Source organism: Ctenopharyngodon idella, chromosome 22 (genome assembly GCF_019924925.1).
Source record: "Ctenopharyngodon idella isolate HZGC_01 chromosome 22, HZGC01, whole genome shotgun sequence".
Lineage (NCBI taxonomy): Eukaryota > Metazoa > Chordata > Actinopteri > Cypriniformes > Xenocyprididae > Ctenopharyngodon > Ctenopharyngodon idella.
The window spans coordinates 26,840,838-26,867,248 of NC_067241.1; the positions used below are offsets into that span (position 1 = coordinate 26,840,838).

A 26,411-nucleotide genomic window follows, 5' to 3' on the forward strand; every position below is an offset into this window, starting at 1 on the left:
AAAACTACATGTTTTCTGTTTGAACATATTTTAAACTGTAATTTATTTCTGTGACGTCAAAGCTGAATTTTCAGCATCATTACTCTAGTCTTCAGTGTCACATGATCCTTCAGAAATCATTCTAATATGATGATTTGATGCTCAAGAAACATTTATTAATATTATCAACGTTGAAAACAGTTTTCAGGATTCTTTGATGAATAGAAAGTTCAAAAGAACAGCATTTATTTGAAATAGAAATCTTTTTTAACATTATAAATGTCTTTACTGTCACTTTTGATCGATTTAATGCATCCTTGCTGAATAAAAGTATTAATTTAATTTCTTTCCAAAAATAAAAAATAAAAAATTCTTACTGACCCCAAATTTTTGAACGATAGTGTATAATGTTACAGAAGCTTTCTATTTCAGATAAATGCTGTTCTTTTGAACTTTCTATTCATCAAAGAATCCTGAACAAAAATTTACACAACTGTTTTCAACGTTGATAATAATAATAAATGTTTCTTGAGCAGCAAATCAGCATATTATAATGATTTCTGAAGGTTCACGTGACACTGAAGACTGGAGTAATGATTTGCATCATAGAAATAAATTACACTTTAAAATGTATTTAAATATAAAAGAGTTATTTTAAATTGTAATAATATTTCACAATATTACAGTTTTTTTTATATATTTTTAATCAAATAAATGCAGCTTTAGTCAGCAGGAGAGACTTCTTCTTTTAATAACATTAAAAATCTTTCCGAAACTTTTGAACAGCAGTGTGTGTATATTTATATATATATGTGTGTGTGTATATATATATATATATATATATATATATATATAATATATATATATATACTGTAAAGTATATATAAAGGCAGTAACAATTTAAACAATATATTTTATTTTTGAACTAAGTTGACTTTTTAATAGTCTTATTAACTTATTTTCGTCAGTCATCTAGCTCAGTAAACACTCACTAAAAAACTTCATGTCATCATGTTTTCAGGCCATTTCAAGTTCAAGTGGGTGAGTTGTTTAAGTAATATGGTCTTCTCATCAATGCCATCATTTTGTTTATTCAAACTGATTTGTGAACGTGAGCGAAAACAAGATACAGGATTTATCACATGAACCAATCATAGCGAATCATAACCAAACATATCCAATCATAGTGCGATGGAGGCATTACCTCCTCTCATGTGACTTTACCCCATTCATTCTCAATTACCCCCCACAAAACTCACTGCATGCTTTAGGGGGTCTATTAAAACTCAATGGGCTCAGGGGAGGCAAGAGAGATGTGGACTCCTGCTGTTTCTTTAGAAACACAATGATTTATACACTTTTTAATGTCGCATTTTGTAAAATTTGCACCGTTTTATTTTTGTAATATGGATTATTTTCTCATCCAATTTTTTGATTGCCTCCCTTTCCTCTCTATCCCAATAGTGTGAGTTTGGGGCAGGGCTATCTGCTTGACCATCCAAACCTGCTTTAAAACACAAATTATATATTTTTTTAATTTCATTTGGTGACTAGCAATTACACGCTTCACAGTATCACAGTAAATTAAGAGTGACTATTCAAATATTACTAATTACATGAATACATAAGTAGCTATGAAACTGGTCTGCTGCCGTGGTCTGTAGGAAACTTAATGGCCTAATAAAAACACATTAAAATCACTGATATTCATGATCGAATTTATCATAAATAGTCATTGTATTTCCACTTGTTTGCTGAAGTTTGTAGGTCTTGAGTAACATTAGGAGGGTCATTGAGTTCATAGAAGCCCTCTCACTCAGGACCCACGTGTTTTAGCAGTCTGTGTTTATGCCCGTCTGAATACTTGCCATATTTTCCTCTTCAGTGGCACATAGCCATGAGAAATTCACATCTTCTTCATTATGGTATCCCTTCCCTGAGAGACAGAAATGAAGGGAGATATTATACTACCCCATTTAATTTGTTGATCATGTGTGTGAGGTTTTGTTTCGAGTGTTATTGTATGATGGGATGACATGCACTAGCATGCACTCGCTCTTGCATTCACACAGTGCTGTCAAAGACTTTGGTCACATTTACGCTCTAATCTGTTTGTCCTGTGTCACATCACTCATGGCCTCATTCAGAAAGAAGGCCGTTATCAGGAGAGCACTGCTGTATCACTGTCACACAGGCACTATGACTCACTTCCTGCCATGAATTTGCTGATACTAAATTTATATTTTGATTATTATTGCATGTGCAAAGAATGCCTAGTTTACACTGACAGCAGCTTTATTTATGGAGGTCATCAGGTAGTTATACTGTTATCGTTTTGATAAATCAAATAGATGCTGGTCAGGATGCTTAAACAAACAGAGCAATGTTTTGATAGTGGCAGTGTTTAGACTTTTTGGAAAAATCAACCTAATAATCAACAAATGAATGGTTTTCTTGTAGTTGTCTCTGCATGTTAAGATGGAATAGGAGAAAATATTTTAACATTTAACAAATAATTTGACATTTTAATAGACAATACACTTCACCTTGGAACATTTGATGAATTTGGCTCCTGCTCACTAAGTAAACATGAGCACTATTGAGTCGGTATACTGAGTAAACTATCTGAATGAGTGTTATTTAAGCTTTAATTTCATGCCATGAAATTAAAATGAAAATATTAGCTTTTAGTCATGTCCATTTCTTTGAGGTCTTCTAGTGTGCTCCAAAAAGATCACAATTCACTTTTAGTAGATTTACACTTATTTGCACATTGAAACTGGACCAAAAATATGATGACTCATGTTCTGTGCCGGATGTATTGAAATCTATGTTTTTTGCAAAATAATTTTTAAAATTTTGTAGGGTATTTCAGGTTTGTTTGTTTGTTATTTCCTACACAAAATGCTAAATGTAATTTAGACAACAAAATACTAGACACAAATAGTACAATAAAGGCCTATCTTTTTGACAGCCATCTCTCTCTGTCATAAAAGTTTTAAAGAAAGTTTTTGTGGCAGCTTATGCTAGTACATGCTAAAAAATTGCAGCTATTCGCTTACTGTTTTCTGTAAGCTAAGAACCGAAAGCCTTATGATAACAAGCTTGTTTTTGTTCCTCAACTATTTCATCCATCTCACAGTTCAGAGAAACTCTTCCCCTCATCTCGCTCTGTCACTGTTTCTGCCACGCTAATTAAAACGCCCTGACTGCTAACCCAATTTGACTCTCCATGACCAAATTGAGTTAGCTCACATTTCAAACGGATCTTAGTTCTATTTTTCTCTTCCTGCAAATTCAGCAGCTTCAAACATATTTTTCCTCTCAGAAGTTGTTGACGCAGCGACAGACATGACAGAGAGCTCAGTATATGAAACTAAACACTGCGACTGCCAAATCGATTCTCCCACAGACACGTGTTGATCCGTGAGCCGAGCGAGTGTTATGGAGCGTGTTTGTCAAATGTAGTGAGCAGTCTGGGGTGGATAAGGGTGTGTGAGTGCTGCCATATGGAATGTGGAGTATTTTGAGCTCATATTCCCCACATCGGGTCAGTAAGGTTGGCCTGGAGGTCAGAGGTCAAAAGCTTTGACCTTGTGAAGTGAGATGAAGAAAGGATAGTGATATTCCCTTCGTGTTCGGCCACACACACTCTATCATTCTCATGCTTATTGCTTTGCAGTAATTCAGTATTTTAGTTGTGTTCTGAGTCTTTGTAAACGTACACACACTTACACAAACAAGCACATGCATAATTTTATATACTTTATGTGCACAACATTCCAAAACCAGTGAATGCCGAAGTCTCTTCGGATTCCATGCTTGACTTTCCCATGACAAATCCCTTTAGGACAACCCACCCGTTTCCCTTCTCTCTTTCTCTCTCTTTCTCTCTCTTTGTGTCTGGCTCTTTCTCATTCTCCTTCCCAATGGATCTATTTTTTTTCCCCCTGTGGTAAATTAAGTGTTTGTGTGCAGTTTGTTAGGGAACTGTGTGTTTGGGATGTGTTTTTGTGGGTGTGTGTGATTCTCTGCGCTCTGTCACACTCAGAGTCTGAAATCCAGTCATACAATGACACCTACACAGATTTCACCACAACACAACACAGCTGTATCTGTCTGTCTATCTGCTGATTTGTTTATCCTTTTCAGCTCCACTAAATATAGATATTTATACAACAGCATTCAGCATTCTAATAGTTCTGGTGGTTAATCTGTTGGCACTTTTTAGGGCATTCTAATAGTTCTAGGGCCCTATTTTAACGTTCTAAGCCAATGGTGTAAAACGCACGGCGCAAGTGCACTTAGGGCGTGTCCGAATTCACTTTTGCTAGTTTAATGACGGGAAAAATGGTTGGCGTGCCCGGCGCATGGTCCAAAAAGGTTTTCCTTAGTCTCTTAATGAGTAATGGGTGTGTTTTGGGCGTAACGTGCAATAAACCAATCAGAGTCTCATCTCCCATTCCCTTTAAAAGCCAGCTGCACTCACGCCATGGTGTAACAAGCAGAGTGTACGCGCGTTGTACACCCGCCTATAGGCGCATATTACTAACACGCTTTTTAAATAACAAAAAAAAATATTGTGCCATTGACTTCAGACCAGGTTTCAGTTGGTCAATGGCGCAGTCTATTTCAGTTGCCTCAAAATAGCAACACGCCAACAATGCACCTGCACACACCTCGTTTTCAGACCAGCACGCCCATGGACGCACAAATGAGCACAAATGCATTTGCTATTTAAACAATGTGGCACAGGACGTGAAAATGATAACTGCATCAGGCTGAAACTAGCAAAAAACACTCGCATTGCGCCGGGTGTATGATAGGGCCCCTAGTGTTTTATACATTGGTACTTTTTAGAGCATTCTAATAGTTCTAGTGTTTTATACTTTTACGGCATTCTAAGGCCCCGTTTACACTAGTGTATTTTTGTTTTAAAACAGCGTTTTAAAATGAAAACGATCCTCATCTACACTGGCGTTTTCAAACTAAAATGGGGTCTGCAGTGTTTTCGAAAATCTCCGTTTTCGAGGCTCGAAAATGCCAGTGTAGTGTAAACGACAGGTGTAACTGTAGCAAAACATATGCGTTTTAAAATGAAAATGCACTAGTGTAAATAGTTCTAGTGGCCTAATAGTTCTAGTGTTTAATCTATTGCTACTTTTAATGGCATTCTAAAGCCCTGTTTCCACCGCAGGACCTTATTCCAGGAACTAGGGACTTTGGGTGGTAATCGGTGTGTTTTGACCGCAGGGACCAGGGTCTAAATAAAGTTACGGGTAAAAATTTCCCCCTCAGGTACGATGGAGTTCATGGGACAAATTGTTCTGGGTAATTTCAGTGGAAATGAGACTAGGTGCTTTTCCACTACATGGTTCCACTGCATGGTAAATAGTCAGCAACAGCCACTGTTAGCACAACTTTTTTAAACGACTTGCTTTAAATGTCTGTCGTATGCAACTTGAAAAAAGAAATGTCTGTTAGTAGACGAGGTGGTGGCGCAACTATAACAATCAGTCTATAATTCCACCCACTTTGTAGTGGTACTAAACTGCAGTGGAAAAGCAAACCAAACCAAGCAAAGCGAGCCGAGCCATGCCTTGCCGAGGTGAGTCGTACCACACAGTGGAAAAGCCCCATAATAGTTCTAGTGTTTAATCCATTAGTACTTTTTACAGCATTCTAATAGTTCTGGTGTTTAATCCACTGGTACTTTTTGCTACACCTGACCAAATTCTTCTGTTGGCACATAAAAAACACACAAATTGTGATTGTGATATTGTTCGATTATCTGTCATAACACTAACATATTTACTGTCAGCATATGTAAACATTTACTTGCAGTCTTACATGTGATTTTGGATGGCTTCAGTTGTTGTATACATGAAGTATGAAACTAAGAACTGTATACAGTACGTGGGCCAATGGTTTCAATGCATTTGTGATATTCTTTTGGGGAGATAGGAAGAGGAGATGTTGGAACCCTATGAAACGCCTATTTACTCTTATCTTTAAGAGTAAAACAGGATTATAGTGAGCGGGACAGATGTAGTTTGACGAACAAAGGCAAATGTGACTGGCTTGCCTCCTCAAACCCGCCTACTGAGTATCTCTGTGTTTGTTCATTAGCCTCTGAGCTCCACTGAGAGGTTAAACTCATATTTCTCTTACTCCATATTGGCTGTATTCATATTCTCATTTCATAAGTAATGCTATTTATACAAAGTTGCAATTACTTCCCTTCACTAAAAAGTAATAGAGAGGTCATAGATAGACTGCATATATACACAGTATATATATTATATATTATGTATCTATCTTAAAAAAAAATTAAAAATGTGACACGATAGTTTGTTCCTGTCTCCTGCGTTGAGTCTTAATATAGTGATCAGTCACATGACATTTACATCTCAGATGATTGGCTGAAGAAAAACAAAAAAAAAATTGGTTCATATACTTCCGGGGGACCTGCACCAGCCGAACAAGTACCATTGAGATGAAGAGGAATGCCGTAGATCTTCAGGTATATTAGACCTTCTTGGTATTCGAAAGTCAAAGAGGGAAAGAGCAGCGTGTGCTTTCGTTTGTTTTCTCCATCACTATAGCACAGCACACGCATTACTCTCGGTTTTGCTCAGTGTGAACGCTGCGCTGGTATTTCCTGTTTATGCTGTAGAAGAAACGCCCTTTGAACTTTTCCAACATTCACTCCCTCAGGACACCCCCGTTCTGCACTCCGGCCCCCTGTCCAGCCTTTCTCAGCATCCCTTTGTGTTCAGTGCAAATAACACAATCAGCATGGTCTGCACTTGCCAAGATGTTGGGAGTCTTTTGTGGTTGGGTCTGTGAATGAGTGTGTGTGAGAACCTCAACACCTGGCCATCACAGATGAATTCACCCCTCAGGAGATAAATGAGCTGGTGTACTCAGTGGTAATCACAGCTTAAGTCATGACTACATGCTGAAAACTATGCCTTTCAGTTTATTTAAACAAGCAGAAACTGTCAGAGAGTGCTGAGAACAAATAAGAGCGCCTTAAGAGCATGGGGGCAATGTAAGGAATCGAAGAAAAAAGAAAAATTATTTGTTTTTGGTTTTATGAAAAATTATCAGAATGAAATGATAGCATTATTGAATGGTTACCAGCATTTAAGAACTTTTTTTCCCATTTTGTTCTACTAAATTTTTTTTTCGTTTTCATTCATTGAACCATTTGTTTTCCTGATCACATTTGTAGTGTAAACATTTAAAGGGTTAGTTCACCCAAAAATTAAAAATTCTGTCATTAATTACTCACCCTCATGTCGTTCTACACCCGTAAGACCTTCTTTCATCTTCAGAACACAAATTAAGATATTTTTGATAAAATCCGATGGCTCTGTGAGGCCTGCATCGCCAGCAAGACAATTAACACTTTCAATGCCTAGAAAGGTACTAAAGACGTATATAATGAATCAGTGGTTCGGAGTGTGTATCAAACTGCCAAAGTCACGTGAACTATTGAAATTTCGAAACATTTATGATGTAACGAAGCCTCGTTTACTGAAATCATGTGATTTTTGCATCTCCGAACCACTGATTCGAAACAAAAGATTCGTAAAGCTTCATGAAGCAGTGTTTTGAAATCGCCCATCACTAGATATTGTTGAATAAAGGCGTTATTTTGTTTTTTTTTGTCACACAAAAAGTATTCTCGTCGCTTCATAATATTAAGGTTGAACCACTGTAGTCACATGAACTGTTTTAAATATGTCTTTAGTAGCTTTCTGGGCATTGAAAAAGGAAATGATCTTGCTGGCAATGCAGGCCTCACTGAACCATCGGATTTCATCAAAAGTATCTTAATTTGTGTTCTGAAGATGAATGAAGGTCTTACGGGTGTGGAACGACATGAGGATGAGTAATTAATGACAGAATTTACATTTTTGGGTGAACTAACCCTTTAATCATTCAGATATATATGTCAGTAAGATATGTTTTTATTTGAAAGAAATGAATCATTTTCTTTAGCTAGGATGCATTAAATTGATCAAAAGTTACGGTTAAGATTTTTATATTGATAGACAAGATTTCTAATTCAAATAAATGCTGTTCTTTTAAACTTTCTATTAATCAAAGTTCTGAAAATCCTGAAAAATCCTTGGAATAAATAAATAAATGTATCAGTGTTTCCACAAAAATATGCAGCAGTTTTCATCATTGATAATAATCGGAAATGTTTCTTGAGCATCAAATCAGCATATTAGCTTTGACATCACAGAAATAAATTGCATTTAAAATATATTCAAATAGAAAACAGCTGTTTTTACTGTATTTTTTTTTTTTTTTTTTTTTTTTTTGATTTTCTGTATTACTCTACTAAAACCACCACCACCACATTAAGATTTATGTATATTTGGAAGCAAAAATAATGCACTTTATTCATTGTTAACCTTGTAGTGCTTTAAGTGAGGTGTGTAAATAAGAGACCCCCCTTTAGATGAAATTAATTTGAGAGGCATGTTAATATCAAGTGTAAACAGGGCCAGAGTAATGAAAGACTGATAATAAACATGGAAATATAAGATACAATCACACAATCCCACTGTAACATAACTTTATCCTAATATTTACACCAAGAAGCTTTATTGACTGAGACAGAATAGAATGATGTGTTTTGTTCTTTGTGTTGAGATTATTTACAAGCCTGCGACATTGTATTTACTCAACACTGTGAATAGATTGTTGACATTTGGCCATGAGACAGTAGACACAATGGGTGGGAAAGACCACAGTGGACAGAGAAACAGAAAGAGAAGTTTGAGCTTTGAACAGCGTAGAAAGATTCTGATCAAGAGGTAGACAGCCACTTGAATCAAACAAAGAGTGTGTTTTTATAAATGAGCTCAGAGTAGACGAGAACTTGAGGAATGGAGTGTAGTGAAGTGTTTCTTTAGTTAATACATGCCTCTCGGGGAGTTGAAGATGTATTGTTTCACACACCGAGAGTCTGATCTGATCGAGTCTGGCGGATTGAGAATGTGTGTAAGTGTGTGTGTGTGTGTGTTACGATGGCAAGACTCACATTCATGCTACTGTAACCCAGAGGAGGGCCGAAAGTAGCCGCCTTCCCCCTCCCTCCCTCCCTCTCTCCTTGTCCTTCTCACCCTCCCTTTCTCCTTTCCTCCCTCGCTCTCTCTTGCTGTCCTTCTCCATACCACTCCATAATTAAACGAACACTGGATGACTGTAAGAATTTGAGCCGAAGTTGATAACCTGCAGAAATGCAGAAAGAGCTCGATTAGCTAAAAATAGACGTTTAGAGCAGCAGGCACTTGCTTCTTCTCTTCGATTTGGCTGTTTTTTCTTGCGTTTCCAGCTGAGGGAGGTGTTCTCTACAATTCTCAGTCACCCCAAGCACCCTTACAGATCGCCGTGCCCTCTATGGGTATGCCGGGGGTAAGTATAATTGCTGACTGCATGCTTAAGCATACGCTGTGCATCACTGTCTCAGGTGAGTGTAGATGGTCATGTGCAACAGGTGTATCTTGAATGATGCAGTCAATTGTATTGAGTATATATTTTTGCTCATATATGGATATAAATGGTTGATTTGTTTCTTGTAATGTAATGGAAAAGTTGGCTGCGTGTTACTGCACATGTTGTGTAGTTTGATTAGCTGCACTTATATAAAGTGGTTAGAAGTTCTTAAACTGATCCGATTGAGTTGTTTGTTTCAGTTGTAGTGTGTGTGTGATTGGTCACCAAGTCTGAGTGAAACGTACTTGTGCGTAGATGCTTATTTGTTTTGATGTACTTGTGGTGGGAAGGAAACTGCACGTCTGGCAGAGTTCAGATTAGCATGTACACACAGAGTAACACTATAATCTGGATTAGTGGTCTAAGGTCTGAAGGTAGTTTCAGCCCAAACAAAGATCAGCTAATTTTGATTTTTTACGTTCTTTTTGCGTGCAGTATGTTAACGGTTGTGCATTGTGGCGTGTGCGCACATGTAAGCACACATTGGTTGCAGGAGTTCACAGTGGCGTTCTACAGGCTGCTTTGGAATTTCAAGGGTTTCTCTGCATTTGCAGGAACATGTGCGTTTGACATCCATTTATGCTTGTGTGAAGGAACATGAGTGGTTTGTGCATTTAAACATACACAAACACACACAAACTGTATACATAGAACTAATCGTGTGCACATGTACTTTTATGTATGTATACACACCAAATGTAAACTTCAAAGTGTGTGTGTGACCCTTGCATGCAGAAATGGTTACAGTTGTTCAGCATGTGTAGGTGAGAGATAAGTGAATGGAATTGTTACATGATGAGGTTTTTATAGTACTGTTACAGCATTCTTGTAATGTTGTTGTAACATTTTGATAGCGTCACTATAGCAGTCCATAGTGGATTCCTGTTTTTCAACTCTGCTGGAACACACTGTCTGTTCAACCTTTCCTGTTGTGTTTCTCCTACACACTCCACTGCAGTGGCCTGGATAGTGTGTGTGTGCGTGTGTGTCTGCACATTGTTTGTGCTTTGACTGAAACAGTCACAAGCAGCTCTCTGATACTAAAACAATATCCTTAGACTAATATTAAAATTGTCATTGCTTACCCTTTCTTTACTGAAGGCTAAACACATTGTTTCATTGGCTTTGTTTTGCATGTATGAGATATTGTTTGAAAGAAAATGAGAGAGAAGAAAGGACCGTGCCAGCCTTGGCATCGCAACCACATATTCTTCTCTATTAGATATGGATAGATTTACAGAGAGTTTCATGTTTAGCTCTCAAATACCCACAGGATATTGCCAGATATTATTCTTCATAGCAAGGATACTAGTAACATGATACATTTTTATAACTTTAACATATTACAAATGAATTGAATTGTAAAATTGGATTTATTTGGTTTATGCATATTCAAATGTTGATTACTTTTTAAATGTTTCGATAAATGTGCTTCACTTGCACTACTTTTCCAAATATCTGTTTGTGCCATAGATTTTTATTCATAGAGTATTGAGTTGTTAGCAGCATCTTAACGTCAATTGCAAGTTGAGTCTCCCTTGAATTTCATGTGAAGAGAAATATTTTTGTGGTGTGGAGTTGCTACCTATGTAACAAGTTTTGTAATTGAGAACTTGGACCAAGATCAAGACCATATTTTCATGGTTTTGTCATGGACTTGAGAGCATGTGGTCCCAGTTTTGACTTGACCTTCTTCTGGTCTTGGTCTTGACTCAGACTTGAATGAGCTGGTGTTGACTAAAACAGTGACGTAGAGCATTCCAAATCAGTCACTAATGCCATATTTAAAGGCAGTTCTAGGCAGTACAACACAGCATGTCTTGACAGTATCCTCTTTTTTTTGTGTGTTTCAGGGACTTCGCTCAAAGATGGCAGCCTGCTCCTGGATCCAAGGCTGCCATGTTGGTGAAAGTTAACAGCATTGGAAGAAACCAGTCTCTGGGACCAGCTACTGCCCACCACCTTCTCCACCACACTCCCACCAACATAAGCACTTCACCCAAACCAGGTTACACAGCGCAGCTTGACAGAATTGCTCTGCTCAACAAAATGGCCTTACCTGGAGACTCCAAGCAGGGTTACCACCTCAAAAAGGGGGATGCCAACTTCTGTCTGGTTTTGCCCACTTCTAGCTCTTCCTCTTGCTCGGCCCACCAGCGCTCTGGTTCAGGTACATCCCGCCCCTCGTCCCCTCAATATGGAGCTACACCCTCAGCACCCATCTACGATGAACCTCCACCCATAGATCCCCCTATTTACGATGAACCCCCAGTGGAAATGGAAGTAGAAGGGGCTCACCACTTACACAGAGGTCCCAACTCCACCAGTCACAGCCTTCCGAAAGGAACCCAGCCTCCTAAACTCCTCCAGTTCCCCCATTCCAAACAGATCTCCAGCTCCTCAGCTAGTGAGTACAGTCCGGCCGGCCGGGAGTGCATCAAACACATGGTGAATGTGGATGCAGCTGCATCCAAGAACCAGCCCCAGATGTCTAATCCCATTGAGGGTCCTTCAAATCCAGCCGTCCCTCAAATCCAGCCCCAGTCTCCAGTCTCTGCCCAGATTAAGAAAGAAATCTCTCTGGAGAAGAAGCAATCGTGGAGACTGTTGGAGCCTCGCCATAGCCGTCAAAGCAGCCTGGCCTCTCAGGAGTACCCAGGCCCTGCTGCCGTCACGTACCAGGATTCTGGCTACTCCACTGGGCCATCCCCAAGTCTGCGAAGGAAAAACCGTCGGCGTGCAGCTCTGGGTACTGGGTCTGGTCGGCCCGGGTCAGTGGGCAGCAGTGGCGAGTTAAACGCATTGAATGAGAAGCTGATGGCAGAAATGAGGGCGGTGGTGAACCGTTCCAACACACTTCATGGTAGCAAGGCCAGTCTGGACACTGAGATGGGATCAGAGGCTTCTGGAAGTACTGCCCGCTCCCCAGTCAGTTCACTGAAGATGGGCGCAAGAGGGTGTGGATCAAGGGAGGATGTGACATCAAGTAACCGATCACTGTGTAGGGGTGGGGGCAACAACCCTGGTGACGTGCTGCTGTCGCCACTGGTGACAGATGGGCTTGGAAGCCGGCAAAAGAGGACGTATGAGAAAGTGGATTCTCTGGAGAAGAGCGTAACATCACAGACCAGCTTGTCATCTCCAGAACCGCAGAGGTCACCCTCACAGGTACAAACACTTTTCGCAGCTGTCCACTTGCTTGAGTGTGTAAGTCTGGAAACGTTGTTTTGGTCAGTCCAGTGAGGTTATCTGGCTGATTCCCTTTTCCTTTATTTCTTTATCTTTTAATTACCCTTCTCTCTTTTATTACACCTCACATTTGAGGGTCCCACTGTGTCTTATGGTGTGGAAAAGCTAAACAACGCTTCCCATCCGGTTGTTGTAGAAACTATGCAGGAGATGGCGTGGCTTGGGGTTTCCTGAGCTGAAGAGGGTGTGAATGTTACATTCTAAGGAGATTTACTTTGTGTGTGTGTGTGTGTGTGTGTGTGTGTGTGTGTTGTGCTTAGATTAAGAGGACTGTACAAAGGCCAGTGGTTGTTTTTCTTCAGAAAAAAGATTAAAGGGGACAATGTAAGATTATGAGACAGGTGAGTGTAGTGTGCAAAGGATTGGTGATGGAGAGATGTAAAAGAGTCAAAAGTAAAAGAACAGCTGAAATGTGTGTATGTTTGATTGTTTGTTTGTGTGGGATGTACATATGGGAATCGGGTAGCAAGTAGGTCAAGTGTAGAGCTTGAGAACTAAATTAATTTTTCAGGCAGTTTTCTTGAATGACTGTGTGGAGAGTGTGTTTTATGTGGATAACGGATATTGGTCATAATAAAGGCAGATAACCTACTTGAGCAGAGTAAATATGCAGTGACATAATACTGCAACTACTGACACTGAAGGCAGTGGAACTCATGTAATCTGCTTCATGATACAGTTGTATTCAAGCAAGAACACTTACTAGCAAGCAACAGTGCAGGGACTTGAGCAATTTTATCGCTGTCATTATGAACAGAACTTAAAGTCGGTATGAAATAGAAGTTGCGATAATCTTTTCTTCCCTATTGTGATGACTTGATTTTGTCCATGGGGAACTGATTAGATAGTTGCTGTGATCTCATGTGAGTGACAGGTCGTCCCGCTCTCACACCAGTAAACACATCATCAGAGAAGAGAACTTTAAGTGACTTTAAGAAGGCAGCTGTCTGTGTAGGGATTGGACTGCAATGCATCTCAGCAGGGTTTGAAAAAGATATTAAGTGTTTTGGATTCATGCTCTGCATTCGGTAGAATTAGCATGTGTGTTAATGCTGTTCATGAAGTCATTCCCACACAAGTGCTGGAAAAACTGGAACATAAATTAACCTTTAGTCTGTGCTCCACCAGAAACAACCTGTCTGTTTTAAAACATAACAGAAATACAAGTCCTGGTGCTATTTGCAGAATAATTGAGAAAGGAAAACAGAGACCGGGCTAGTCCCCTCATTCACTCAGCCAGGTGTTGTGGTTGTACAAGACAGTCGGCTCTTACAGCTCATTGTGATTTGGCACATTTGGGTAATGTGTCTCGATGTGTGTGCTGACAGTTCCATTTGTCATTAGTGTAGTGCTCCACATGTGGTTTGGCTTCTCCTGGGGAGCTTGAGTTGGTGGAGATAATATTATGGATCTTAATACACTAAGAGAAGTTTGTCATCAATCAAATGATCATAAATGATAAAAATCACATCCGTACAATTTATTCAAAATGACCTTTATCTTAAGCATTATGTAGGTAGGCCTATGTTATTCTTTGTGAATGGATAATGATCATTTTGTATTTTATTTTATCTCTTTTATTTTGTTTAAATGTGTAAAGATGTGTCCATTTTACCTATAGTATTCAGCCTCCTCTATATGTCTGCTGGCCCTTCAGCTTTTTTCTTGCCTTTACATGCCTCATTAACTTCATCAATCTTTTTGTCTGTCTCTCATACTCTGACATCTGATTAAAAGACAAAATAAATGTAAAGGCAGAGTTGTGAGGTTGGAAACATTGACTCAGTGATTTGGTTCAAAGCAATCTTATTGCATCTTAATGGAGGTTGAACCCCACTAATGTCCAGACGCATGGAGAAACGCTCCATTCTTACAATTTAATATGACCACATTGTTAAATCTGTATCACTTAGGGCACAGTGTCACATTGACATAATGCCAGGGGGCGCCTAGGCATGAAAGGAAACCCTTATGTTACGGGAATATATCCCAAATGTAACTTGCTGGATATGTATGCCACTGCATATACAGATGACATCATGCCCATAACCCGTCGTCTCTCATTGACTCTTTTTGGAACCATAATAATGTCAGCATGATTGTGTCCGGTTGTATCGCATGTTTTGGCTGAAACTGTTGAAATACTAAAGAATCCTGGACTTATACCGTGTTCTAACCAGACACAACAGAACAAGTGCCCAATGACAAATAATTTCTCTGTTAACAGTGACCTTGAAAGTCCAAGATCCAGTGCAGTGTGATACAATTAGGCATGTGACGGTATCAAATTTTCATGTTGCAATAATTGCTTAATCTTTTATCACGGTATACGGTATTATCACAATATTGAAATAAGTTGCAAAAAAAGTGTTGTCATACTGTAACAGGTTTAGTAACTTTTTCTTATAACAAAAAGAACTCTGAACAGATTAAAGTGCAAAAGAATTATAAAGAACAACAGGTAACACTTTACAATAAGGTCTCATTATTTAATGTTAGTTAATGCATGAAGATTAAGAATGAGCAATAGCTACATTTGTTACAGAAGGGTTTTTTTTTTTTTTTTTTTTTTTTTTTGTTAATGTTAGTTTAAAAAAATTGATAGTTTTAGCTCAGGTCCATTAAATAAAACGTTCGATTTTAGTAATTTTTTTATTAAACATTAACTAAAAAATGAACGTTAACTAACAAATGCTATTTTAAATGCTAATAAATGCTATAATAAAAGTATTTTTCATTGTCAGTTTGGTAATAATGAATTAAAATGTTAACTAATGAAGCCTTGTGTTTTAATGAACAATAACAAATAATCAGAAAATTTTCACTCATATACCCTATAGGGCATGATGTAGTCCATATTAAAATACAAAAATTTTTAAGTTTGAAAATAAATAGCCTATTAAGTCTTTAAGTAATAAGTATTTGGTGCTGTGATAAACAACATTGCGAATACAAAAAAAACAAAAAAAAAAACTGAATGACTATTTGAAGCATTATACTTTTCAGTAACGTAGCTGCTTTGTTTATGGGGATTCCGGGGTAACCGCTGCATTTCTGCAGTTCCATTAGCGCCCTCTGCTGTCAGAGAGTGAACGTACACTTTCATTCAGTGCGTCTCCATCACTCGTTCCGCCATGTGCTTCTCATGCACATTGGACTTGTTTACATCTGAGTGCGCGTGTCACTTTGACGCAGGATACAGCTGTGTTGTGAATTTTATATGGTTGATAGGGAAAGTATTCTTAAAATGTAAAATAAAAATTTGATAATTCGTATAATAAATAATTATTCACGGTATTTTTAAGTGCCCACGATAACAATATCATGCATATTCATTATCGTGATATATCGTATTACTGAATATCATCACGTGTCTAGATACAATTACATTCACAATCTTTTGCAGTCAGCCATGATCAGTTTATTCAGTGAACGACAGTATCCCATTATCGGTTGGATATCACAATTTACTGAGTAGTATTTATCTGGTCATGTGATTTCAAAATGGCTGCCCCCATGAGGCGACCCACTCCATGTTAAATAAAACAGCTTTTAGTCCACTTAAACACAATCGACTGCAAGCTCACATTGATTTTTGAATGCACCACTAGCATCTCAAAATCAAATCAACAGCCGATGAATAGATCCAATTCCTGCAATACATGTTTTTCTTTTTCCATAATCCGTTACACTCTGATGTACATAAATATGGAAGAAAAGATCTGTCGCTACTTCCGTTTAATCGTGACTTTAAACATATTTTCAAAAGTACTATTCATTTATATATGCACATAAACATTTTTAAATGAGAGAAAAATACTGAGTGGACCTTTCAGCAAGTCATTAAATTCATTTTCTTCAGTGGAGGAGAAGTCGGACAGAGTTTTTTGGAGCATTAATGAGTTAGGGGAGAGGGAGAGAGAGAAGAGGGGAGGCAGTAATGTTTGATGTTGGGATGTGATTTCCATATTGGGTCACCTATTTAGGGAGCGAGCGTAATCCATGACAAAAACCGTTTCCAGGTTTCTGCAGGGAGAGTGAGTAAGCCAATCGGCTGCAACCTACGCAACGCACGCACTCAGATTCAAGTTCCTGCGGCAGTTGTGATGATGCAAATAAATGCCAGAACAGCTGCATCCGTACTGATATTTTTTTGTTTCTCAATCTCTTCTTTTTTGTCTCCAGACAGGAACACTGGAATCCAAAACTCAGCAGGACGTCTCGCCCCAGGATGACCATGACAGCGAGGGTCGTGGAACCGCTCACCTTACCTATAAAAACAACAACAACAGTCCCCCTCCTCCCCACGCCAGCACGGGTTCGGGTTACCAGTACCCGTACACCACCCTCTGCAAACCTATGCCCGACGCCAACATGGAGGACTGGGCCAGCAAGAACCTTAACCAGCACACGCAAGGCCTGTTTCGCCGGCGTGTCTCCATCGCTAATATGCTGTCGTGGAACCGCGGCTCCATTAAGAAACCTATGCTGATCACCAGCGACCGGGCTGTCAAGAAGGAAGCCTGCGAGATGTTCAAGCTGGTCCAGGCATACATGGGCGACAGGCCAGCCAGATTGGACAAACGCCACGTGGCTCTTCAGGTGGTCACAAAGTGCTGGGGGATGCAAGGCTTGAGGGACGAATTGTACGTGCAGCTGGTGCGGCAGACCACAGATAACTTGAGTTTGAGGAGCTTGGAGGCAGGCTGGGAGTTGATGGCCATCAGCTTATCATTCTTCTCACCATCGCCCAAATTTAGACGCTATTTGGAAGGCTACATCCAACGACACCTTGAACCCAGTAATGATAAGAAAAGTAGGTTTCAAGTATTTATTTGAGATAAATGACACTTGGTTAGATATTTTATATCTTTATACATTTGTAAGTGTGTCCAAATACTTTTTGAAGCCATTGTATGTCTTGGATAGTACAGTGTTTTTGTTTGTAGGACAGGGAAAGGACACACACAGGGGAGTGTTTATGTTTTAGGCTGTCCCATATGGATTCAAAACCTGAAACTCTCATATACATATAAACAGAGCGAGCCATTATTGGTTACACTACTAAAATGATTATGGCATTGTGCCTATCCAAACAGGATATAACGCTGTGGAGGAGAGAAAAATAAAACACAGGGGTTACAGCAGGTTAAATGTCACAGGTCATGGAACAGTAAAGTCAAGTATTGTTCAGACGGACTGTTGGAGCATATGAGTGTTTATTGTTAACAGTTTATTGTTGTCTGACAGTACTTCAGCACATCATGGAGCAGCAGGACATAAAAAACAAGAAGAATTCAAAGTCCAGAAAAAAAAGGAGACAGAACAATGAGGAAGAAGAGGATGAGGGTGAGTTTATGGTTCAATGAGTAATTTGCACACACATTCAGGGAAACATGCATACACACTTGAGAAATCTTAAGAAGAAATTTTTGGATGGATTGGGCAAAATTTATAAGAAAAGGCCTTTCTTTCAATTCAAAATTTGACATTTGAGTTGAATTGGCGACACCTAACGGGAAGGTGAGAATCTTATCCATCCATCCATCCATCCATGCATCCATCCATCTGTAATGTGATGGCAACCTTAAAGGGATAGTTCACCCAAAAATGAAAATTATCCCATGATTTACTCACCCTCAAGCCATCCTAGGTGTATATGACTGTCTTCTTTCAGATGAACACAATCAGAGATATATTTAAAAATATCCTGGCTCATCCAAGCTTTATAATGGTAGTGAACGGGGGCGTGTTTTGAAGCCCCCCCCAAAAATGCATCCATCCATCATAAATATAATCCATACGGCTCCAGGGGCCAGTTGTTCAAAACTTTAATCTGGATCAGAATTATTTGGATTTGGAAATCCCATGTTTTGCTATCCAGGATCAGGTTATCCATCTTACTTTTGTGCTGGTTTTTCGAAGCAAAATTGGATTAGATCAACCTGATCCAGATACACACTTTTTCAGATTACCAAATCTGGATTACTTGTGCTCTACGGAGCCCCTAAAGGGACATGGTGATAGAAAGAATATGAGATGGGGGAAAAAAAAAAAAAAACATTTCAGTGCTTTTCCAAAAATTCCAAGTAGCATTCACCCAAGAAACTTTGCGTTCCCTCTCGAAGAACTTTTGACTGGTTCATCTATTATGTAGTTTACAATGATTAAAAAAAAAACACTTTGAATTAAATAATATTTTTGTTAGATATTTATAGCTGTTTGAGGATTATTTTATTGCACCGAAGTTTTTTTTTTTTTTTACTTTACAGTTGGTTACCGAAAGGCTAAATATGTAGCCTAATGTCTACTTCTAATTTATTACTTTAAAAGTTAACTAATCAAGAGCAAAATAAAGAATATGTGTGTGTATGTATATCACATTATACAAATGTTGTATATTTTTACCAGTTTTAAAGTTTTATTACATGTTTGTTCCTGAAATCCACCCTTCTGATGGGATCAGTATAATCCAGATTTTTTGGATCAAAGGTATCCCAATCTTACTAAAAATTTTTGAACAACACAAACTGATGATTTTATCCAGATCAAAACCAAGACTGGATTTTGTGATCTAATCTGATTTCAGAATCCTTTCTTCCTTTTGAACAACCCATTTTCAAGATTTGATCCAATCCGATAGCCGAAATCCGATCAGATTACTTTTGAACAACTGGCCCCAGGGGGTTAATAAAGGCCTTCTCAAGTGAAGCTATGGGTTTTTGTTAGAAAAATATCCATATTTAAAACTTTATAATCTAAAATAACTAGCTTCCGCCAGACGACCTTACTCATACTGTGCATGTCGACTTGCGGCACAAGAGTAACCCATGACGCATGGGTATATATATTACATTACAGGAGTTAAATGTGGTGTTTAAATGTTTTTCATGTGCATCAAGGCATCATTTATCTTTAACTGAAAGACAGGCTCCCAAAACACACACCCACTCACATACAGTGTCAAGGGGGTTTGGTTTACAATAAGGGAATCTTCCCGGTAACACGTTTGGCTGAGGGGGAGAGTATTAACGATGCTTTTGGTCCACTAGTGGAGGAGGACCACTCAAAGAGAGAGCAGCTGGCCCAGCAAAGAAGGGGAGTATCCCCCTCCTCTCTCCCTTTCTCACTCTCTCTTTTAGAGGCAAGATTAAAGCTTTGAGCAACAAGACGTTCTACAACTCCCACGCTTCCCTGGCCCGCTTCCAGACTGCTCAGGCAGAGAGAGAGAGAGTTTGTTGGTTGAGAGGCAACAAAGATCCTGAGAACGTCTTTCAGTCTTGAAGCGAGAGTGATAGGAGATAGAAAGAGAAAGAGGAACAGGCAGATTTAGACAAAAACTGAGAGTTGGACATTTTTATCAGGTTACACCCTCAGTGGCTGCTATCCAACTTATTCCTGTTTGTTCTTTTATATCTCTTCTATACTCCTCGCGCACACAGTGAGCCCCGCTCCAGTACAAAGAGTTTGACGAGACAGCTCTGCGTGGGCTTTTAATAATGCAGCTCCAGCCCGGCCTCAGTTAATTACACTGTGCGCTGTCTTCACGGGGCAGTGCCACACGAGACGTGCTCACTTCAAGTAATGACCACTGTCATTATTTGAGGTGGAAGTGCAAGGCTAAAATGTACTCTCATTACCAAGATATTATTTAGTACTATACACAATCCATCAGGAGCAACCTGAAGAAGAGATTGTGATGGTGATGAGTTCATGGATCACCCTTTGGTGGGTTTGAACAAACTTTGTCAACAGAATAGCTCTGTATCCAGATCTTTTACTTCTGTTTTGCATGTGATTCTCTAGCGCTAGACTTTTCTTTCAGCAGCCCGCTGGCTGAATCCAGTCCATTTCATCATTTTATTACTACTCTAAAAATGACTTTGATGAAATCGTTGCACTGCCTGATATACTGTATCTCAGTGTGAAACTCAGCGGGGAGTTCAGAAACACTCAGCGGTCGACAATTAGCAGACTATTTTATATCTGAAATGGGAGCTTGTATGTTGAATCCACTGGTGCTGGTGTCCACTTAAGTGAACAGATTTAATAAGCCATTTTGAATCATTCAGGGTATAATGTTATTATCCAAACCACCATGGTTGATAATCATTGACCCTTACCCATAATTTTATATGACTTTCCTCTGTTTATGTCATTGTGGTATTTATAACATCATAAATTCAACATGACTTTACTATAGTTCAGATATGCTAGCATATTTGATTGCACATGAACAGAAAAAAAAATGCTTTTATTCTTCCAGTGCTCATAATCTTAACTTAAATTTTAAAGGTGTATTCGGTAGTTCTTTAGCTAGCATTACATTTCTGTTTTTCGCATGTTTTAAAGGGTTAGTTCACCCAAAATGACATTGAAATTTCTGTCATTAATTACTCACCCCCTTATGTTATTTCAAACCCGTAAGACCTTCGTTCATCTTCAGAACACAAATTAAGATATTGACGACATCCAAGGGTTTCTGAACCACACATAGGCAGCAACATCATTGCAACTTTCAAGGTCCAGAAAGGTAGAAAAGACATTGTTAAAATAGTCCATGTGACTACAGTGGTTCGACCTTAATGTTATGAAGCAACGAGAATGCTTTTTACGTAGTAAACACAGTGCAGCGCTTCCGGGTTGTACATCAGAACGCCGGCTCATTATTGGTCGGCTCCTGCATCAGCATCACACACATGCGTTGTGCTGCTCACAACAGCCAATAATGAGCCGGCATTCTGACATAGAACCCAGAAGCACTGCACTGTGTTTACTACGTGAAAAGTATAGGAGACTGACAGGGATAAGAAATTGTTGAATAAAGTCGTTATTTTTGTTTTTTTTGGCGCACAGAAAGTATTCTCGTCGCTTCATAAAATTAAGGTTGAACATGACTATTTTAACGATGTCTTTACTACCTTTCTGGGCTTTGAAAGTTGCAATGATGTTGCTGCCTATAGGTAGTTCAGAAACCTCTCGGATTTCACCAAAAATAACTTAATTTGTGTTCTGAAGAGGAACGAAGGTCTTGAAACGACATGAGAGTAATTAATGACAGAAATTTCATTTTTGGGTGAACTAACCCTTTAAGTATTGATGCCACTACATCACGGATGTACATCTTTAGTTTCAGTGTTTGTTTTCCGTTGGATCGCAGCAGACTTGGTTTCATGTGCCGCTGGCCTACAATCAACAAAATCACAATCTTTGACCTTTAATGTCAAAGTTAAGGGATTTGTGGAAGGATTTATGGTGGCATCAGTGATTTGTAAGAGTGATGAGTTACAGCCAAGCAAGAAAAACACTGAATTTTCTAATTCCAGCGTTGTGTGTGTATGTGGAAAACAAATGTCAGGAATGTTGTTGTGGTTCTACTGTATGGAAAGTACAAAGGAAACGGCTTCATTTGTCTCATACTGTCGTCGCTAAACACCGTATTCATTTGTCTCATGAACTGACTAAAGTGCTGCCGGTTTACTTTAGTCATCCAAAACATTGTTTTGGCTGGATTGGAACATTCCCAGTGACACCTCTGCACCTTCCTGCTCTCTGATTGTTGTGGCTCGCTCAGATGGATGCTGGGAATGTTCTAGAATGGCAGAAAGAATATAGCCGTACCATTCACTCTTAAAGTGGTTCCATGAAGAATCTATAACATCCATGGAACCTTTCCATTGCTCTAAAGGTTCTTTATAATGAAAAAGGTTCTTCACACAAAGAAAAAAATGGTTCTTTTAAGAACTGTTCACTGAATGGTTCCTCTGTGGCACTGCAGCGAGGAAAAAAAAAAAAAAAAAAAAAAAAACCTTTTTTTTTTTTTTTTTTTTTTTGAGAGTGTTGCTGGGCCATGTGCCCCAGGAGATGGCATTGTTGGAAGGGCCGGAGTTCAGGGGCCCTTTTGAAAGAGAATAAACAGTCTCAAAGGACTTTATTATTTGACTTGGCACTGTTTTTCTTTTTTAGTAATGTCCTTTTACTCTCTCACTGATGTTTCAGGATGTTTTGTGGGGGTGTGGCCTCCTCCTGTCTCCTGTGAGTTTAGAGGTGCATTGTGGGGGGGGGGAACGCCCTGTATGTGCTCAAAAAAGCACCGTTACAACATTGGCACTGTTTGTATGCAAAACAGTCCTCATATCAGCACATTTCCCTTCTCATGGGTTCAGTTGAAATGTCCAAACTGTCATTCATTATCTCCAAGAGGCTGATGATAAAAGTGTTTAACTGAAAGATGCAGCACACATTCACAAATTACACTCATCGCTCATGACAGAGAAAGAGAGGATGTAAAGAGCAGAGTCTGAGAGGATGGGCAATGAAAAGAAAGAGGAATAACCCTGACAAATGAACAGTAGAGTAGGGCTGGATGGTATGATGGTATAAGATCCTGCTGTATCTACCACGATAGATATATTTAGGAGAATATGATGAGGCAGGCTATCTTTATTTACACGAGTACAAAGAAACATGGAGGAATGTAAAAATATGATGTGGGAACTTGTTATTAAGAGTCTTGTAGGGCTCAACGCGAAACGGTCGCTGAGTGTTTGCTGTTACGGTTGCTGAGCAACGTCAGAAATTCCCGCATTAATATAGAACTGGAGAAAAATATGAAATGTGGCTCATTCAATCAGAATTTAAAGTCAGAACTGTTTGTTTTATAATATATATGCACCTTTTAAAAGTTTGGGATAGTAGTGACATGTATAATGTTACAAAAAAATTATATTTTAAATAAATGCTGTTCTTTTTAAAGGTGCAATATGTAAGAATTTTGCCGTAAAATATCCAAAAAACCACTAGGCCAGTGTTATATATTTTGTTCACTTGAGTACTTACAATATCCCAAATGTTTCCAACTATTTGTAAATCGTGAGAAAATTGCTATTTTAACCAAGGCTCCGGGACGTGTGAGAAGTCGCCTGTCAATTGAGTCATACCCACGTTAACCCTCGGTCTGCCTCGGTTTCTATTTTGCAGAAACCATGGAAACACCAAAGACGCATCCAGCATCCAGCATTTAACAGAGTAACGTTATAACATCATTTTCAACACATTCAAATGTATCTAATATGATAAACAGAGCTGCGTTACCTCATACTCATGACTGGAAAAGCGGAAGCGGCGCCAGCGGCATAATAAAAGTTCCACTGCTCGTGAGGTGTGTGTTGCGCAGTCGCTCCAGCGGCCTCGTTCAGCTCCCACTACGCTCGGTCCTGCTCTGCTTCATACTACAATAACGTTAATAATCGCATCCATGAACATGATTTCTTCCCAAGTCCTATCCCTATTCTTTTGCACCGTCCGTTGAAATGAAGACTACATGTCCCAAGATTCCGCGCTCAAACTTGGCGTCATCAAGCTACGCCTTTGTTTTGAATAGACCTCTAGCGACCTCTAGCAGACAGAATTCTTACATACTACACCTTTAACACTCTATTCAGCAAAAGATCCTGAAAAAAATACCAAAAGTTGTATCTGTTCGATTAAACCATCAAAATTTGAGAAACATAAATTATTTGGCAAAAAAAGGTAAACTACAGCTACAGGTTTTATTTTAATATGCAAAAATACATAGAAAACCTAAAAGCTCAAAGGAAAAAGCTTACACTGACTACAACATAATCAGTTACAACATAATCAGCACTATTACGCATCTTCTGAAAGAGTACAGAATCTCTGGATCAAAACATAGGCGAAGAAGCAGAAACAAGCGATAGAAGCATTGCTTACGCACATGTGAAATAACATGATCGTCAGACATGAAACCGCATATAAATCAAAACTTCTTAACATTGCTGAGTGAAATGTCGACCCAGGAAGAGGTAAAGGACTGAAGCTTTGGAGGTGTTGAAGGACTCGATCTACTCCGTCTATATTTTAATCATCGTTCTGAATGTAATCCAGAGGCAGTCTTTGACAAATAACCCAATTTCCACAGGTTTTTGTTCAAAATGTTAATTATGCTTTTTTTTTTTATTAAACGTACCCACATTAATTTACATTCATTTATTCAATTAAACAAAATAATGCATTAAAGGTGCAGTGTGTACGTTTTAGCGGCCTCTAGTGGTGAGGTTGCGAATTGCAACCACCCCTTTTAAAGCACATAGAGAAGCTACAGTGGCCGACAGGACAAAGATGTCGTCTGAGACAGCAGAGAGTAGCCAATCAAGCAATGAGGTTTCTTCTTACTTCTAACAAAGAACAGTCTCTGCTTCTAATAAACCAGATTTATTTTTTATTTTTTATTTTATTTTTTTATTTTTCTCAAAAATGCTGGCTCTTGCTGGTAACTTTTTTTTTTTTAAATTACTGGCGGGAAAAAAATTAATCCTTGGCCAGACATCACTTTTGGCTACTACTGTATATATTACCTTACGCAGAAATGTAGGTATGAGGACTGATTAAAAAGATGGAGGGAAGAAGGCCATACATCAGGAAATTAAAGAATAAAAATTGTGGGGAAAAGAGAAGAGCAGGAAAATAGAGACTGTCACAGAGAGGTGAGACAGATTCTTATGAAATATCTGACCTGCTTGTTTAACATGAGTTTACAGCTTCATACACACAAGAGTCATCAGTACAGGAGCTGTAAATCTCTGTGATTCACAGACTGTGCCTGATGGCAGTAGACAGACTCATTCAGACCCACCTGTTCCTGTTAAGTCTGTTATCGGGAAACGTTGACTTTTACAGCAAACTTACAGTCATTGTGTGTTTAGTAAAAAAGGAAATATCCTTGTCATTTTCTCCACATTTAATGATGAGCTAATACAGACTGTTTCTCCAGCTCTTCAGCATGCAAATGTTATAGCTTTCCTTTTTTCGTTTGACAGCTTAAGCCATCATATTATCAGTAAACACTTCACCTGTCCAAATAGGGCATGTCAAAATGTGTAAGTTTTTGAACTTTGCATAGAGTTCAGTCGTTGTTTCAAATTATTTTAGCTGCTAAATCGAAGAAGGAATGCTAGATTTTCATCTTCAACATTTTTTTTTTCCCATATAAAACTGTTTATTCCTCGTCCCCTCTGGGTGTTTGTGTGAGTAATGGCTGTGAAGAGCCCTGAAGCCTCTCTGTGTCTGCTCTTACTGTCCCTCAGGCTTCAGTTCAGCCCAGTCAAACCTCAGTCACCTGTTCGCTGTAAATCTGTTTCAGACCCGCATAACCACGTAAGGTTGTTCAGCCAAAGAATGAGTCACATTCCAAGTAGAAACAAGGGATGGAAATGCTGTGAGAGTGTTCTTCTGTTTAATAAAACAGATAGCACCTCACACTGTTGTGTAATTCATAAAGGTCAGTGCATATTAGCCAGAGTCACTAGCAGCTGTATCGGTTTCACTTCAATATCAGTTTGAGCGATATTTCATCTGGCGTAGCATGGATGACAGATTCCATTAGTACATTAAAGCTGGTTTCCTGTAACAGTTAAACTTCACGCCTCATGTACCTTATAGCTGTGAGGAAACGTTCACATCTCACTTGAAACGTTCACATCCAACTTTCACCCAGCAGGACGTTGAGCACTCATGCTTAGCAAGAATAAGGGTTTCAGCTTTCAGCTGCTGGAAAACACATATGAGTCACTGAATCTGGTCTTCACAGCTAGAGAAGAAGCTCTGTCAGGCTCTGGATCGACTAGCAGCTACTTGTACAGCAC

The 26,411-nt window shown here is 38.9% G+C and overlaps 1 protein-coding gene and 1 long non-coding RNA gene across 6 annotated transcripts in view; one reads left to right on the top strand and one right to left on the bottom strand.

The window, feature by feature from the left end:
- The window catches only part of arhgap46b (Rho GTPase activating protein 46b), a 90,640-nt gene that overhangs the window by 54,445 nt on the left and 9,784 nt on the right, over positions 1-26,411 (top strand). For 4 of the 5 annotated variants that reach the window (XM_051880757.1, XM_051880759.1, XM_051880758.1 and 1 more), the window contains 3 exons: positions 11,352-12,666; positions 16,933-17,563; positions 17,998-18,096. In XM_051880757.1, the coding sequence (XP_051736717.1) occupies positions 11,352-12,666; positions 16,933-17,563; positions 17,998-18,096 (2,045 nt within the window). Of the gene's footprint in view, positions 1-9,157; positions 9,418-11,351; positions 12,667-16,932; positions 17,564-17,997; positions 18,097-26,411 lie in introns of those variants that run through there. The other variant, XM_051880760.1, reaches the window with a different exon arrangement.
- The window catches only part of LOC127505305 (uncharacterized), a 38,766-nt gene continuing 13,258 nt past the window's right edge, over positions 904-26,411 (bottom strand). Inside the window, exon 3 of the long non-coding RNA XR_007927682.1 lies at positions 904-1,915. This is a non-coding gene — a long non-coding RNA (uncharacterized LOC127505305). The remainder of the gene's footprint in view (positions 1,916-26,411) is intronic.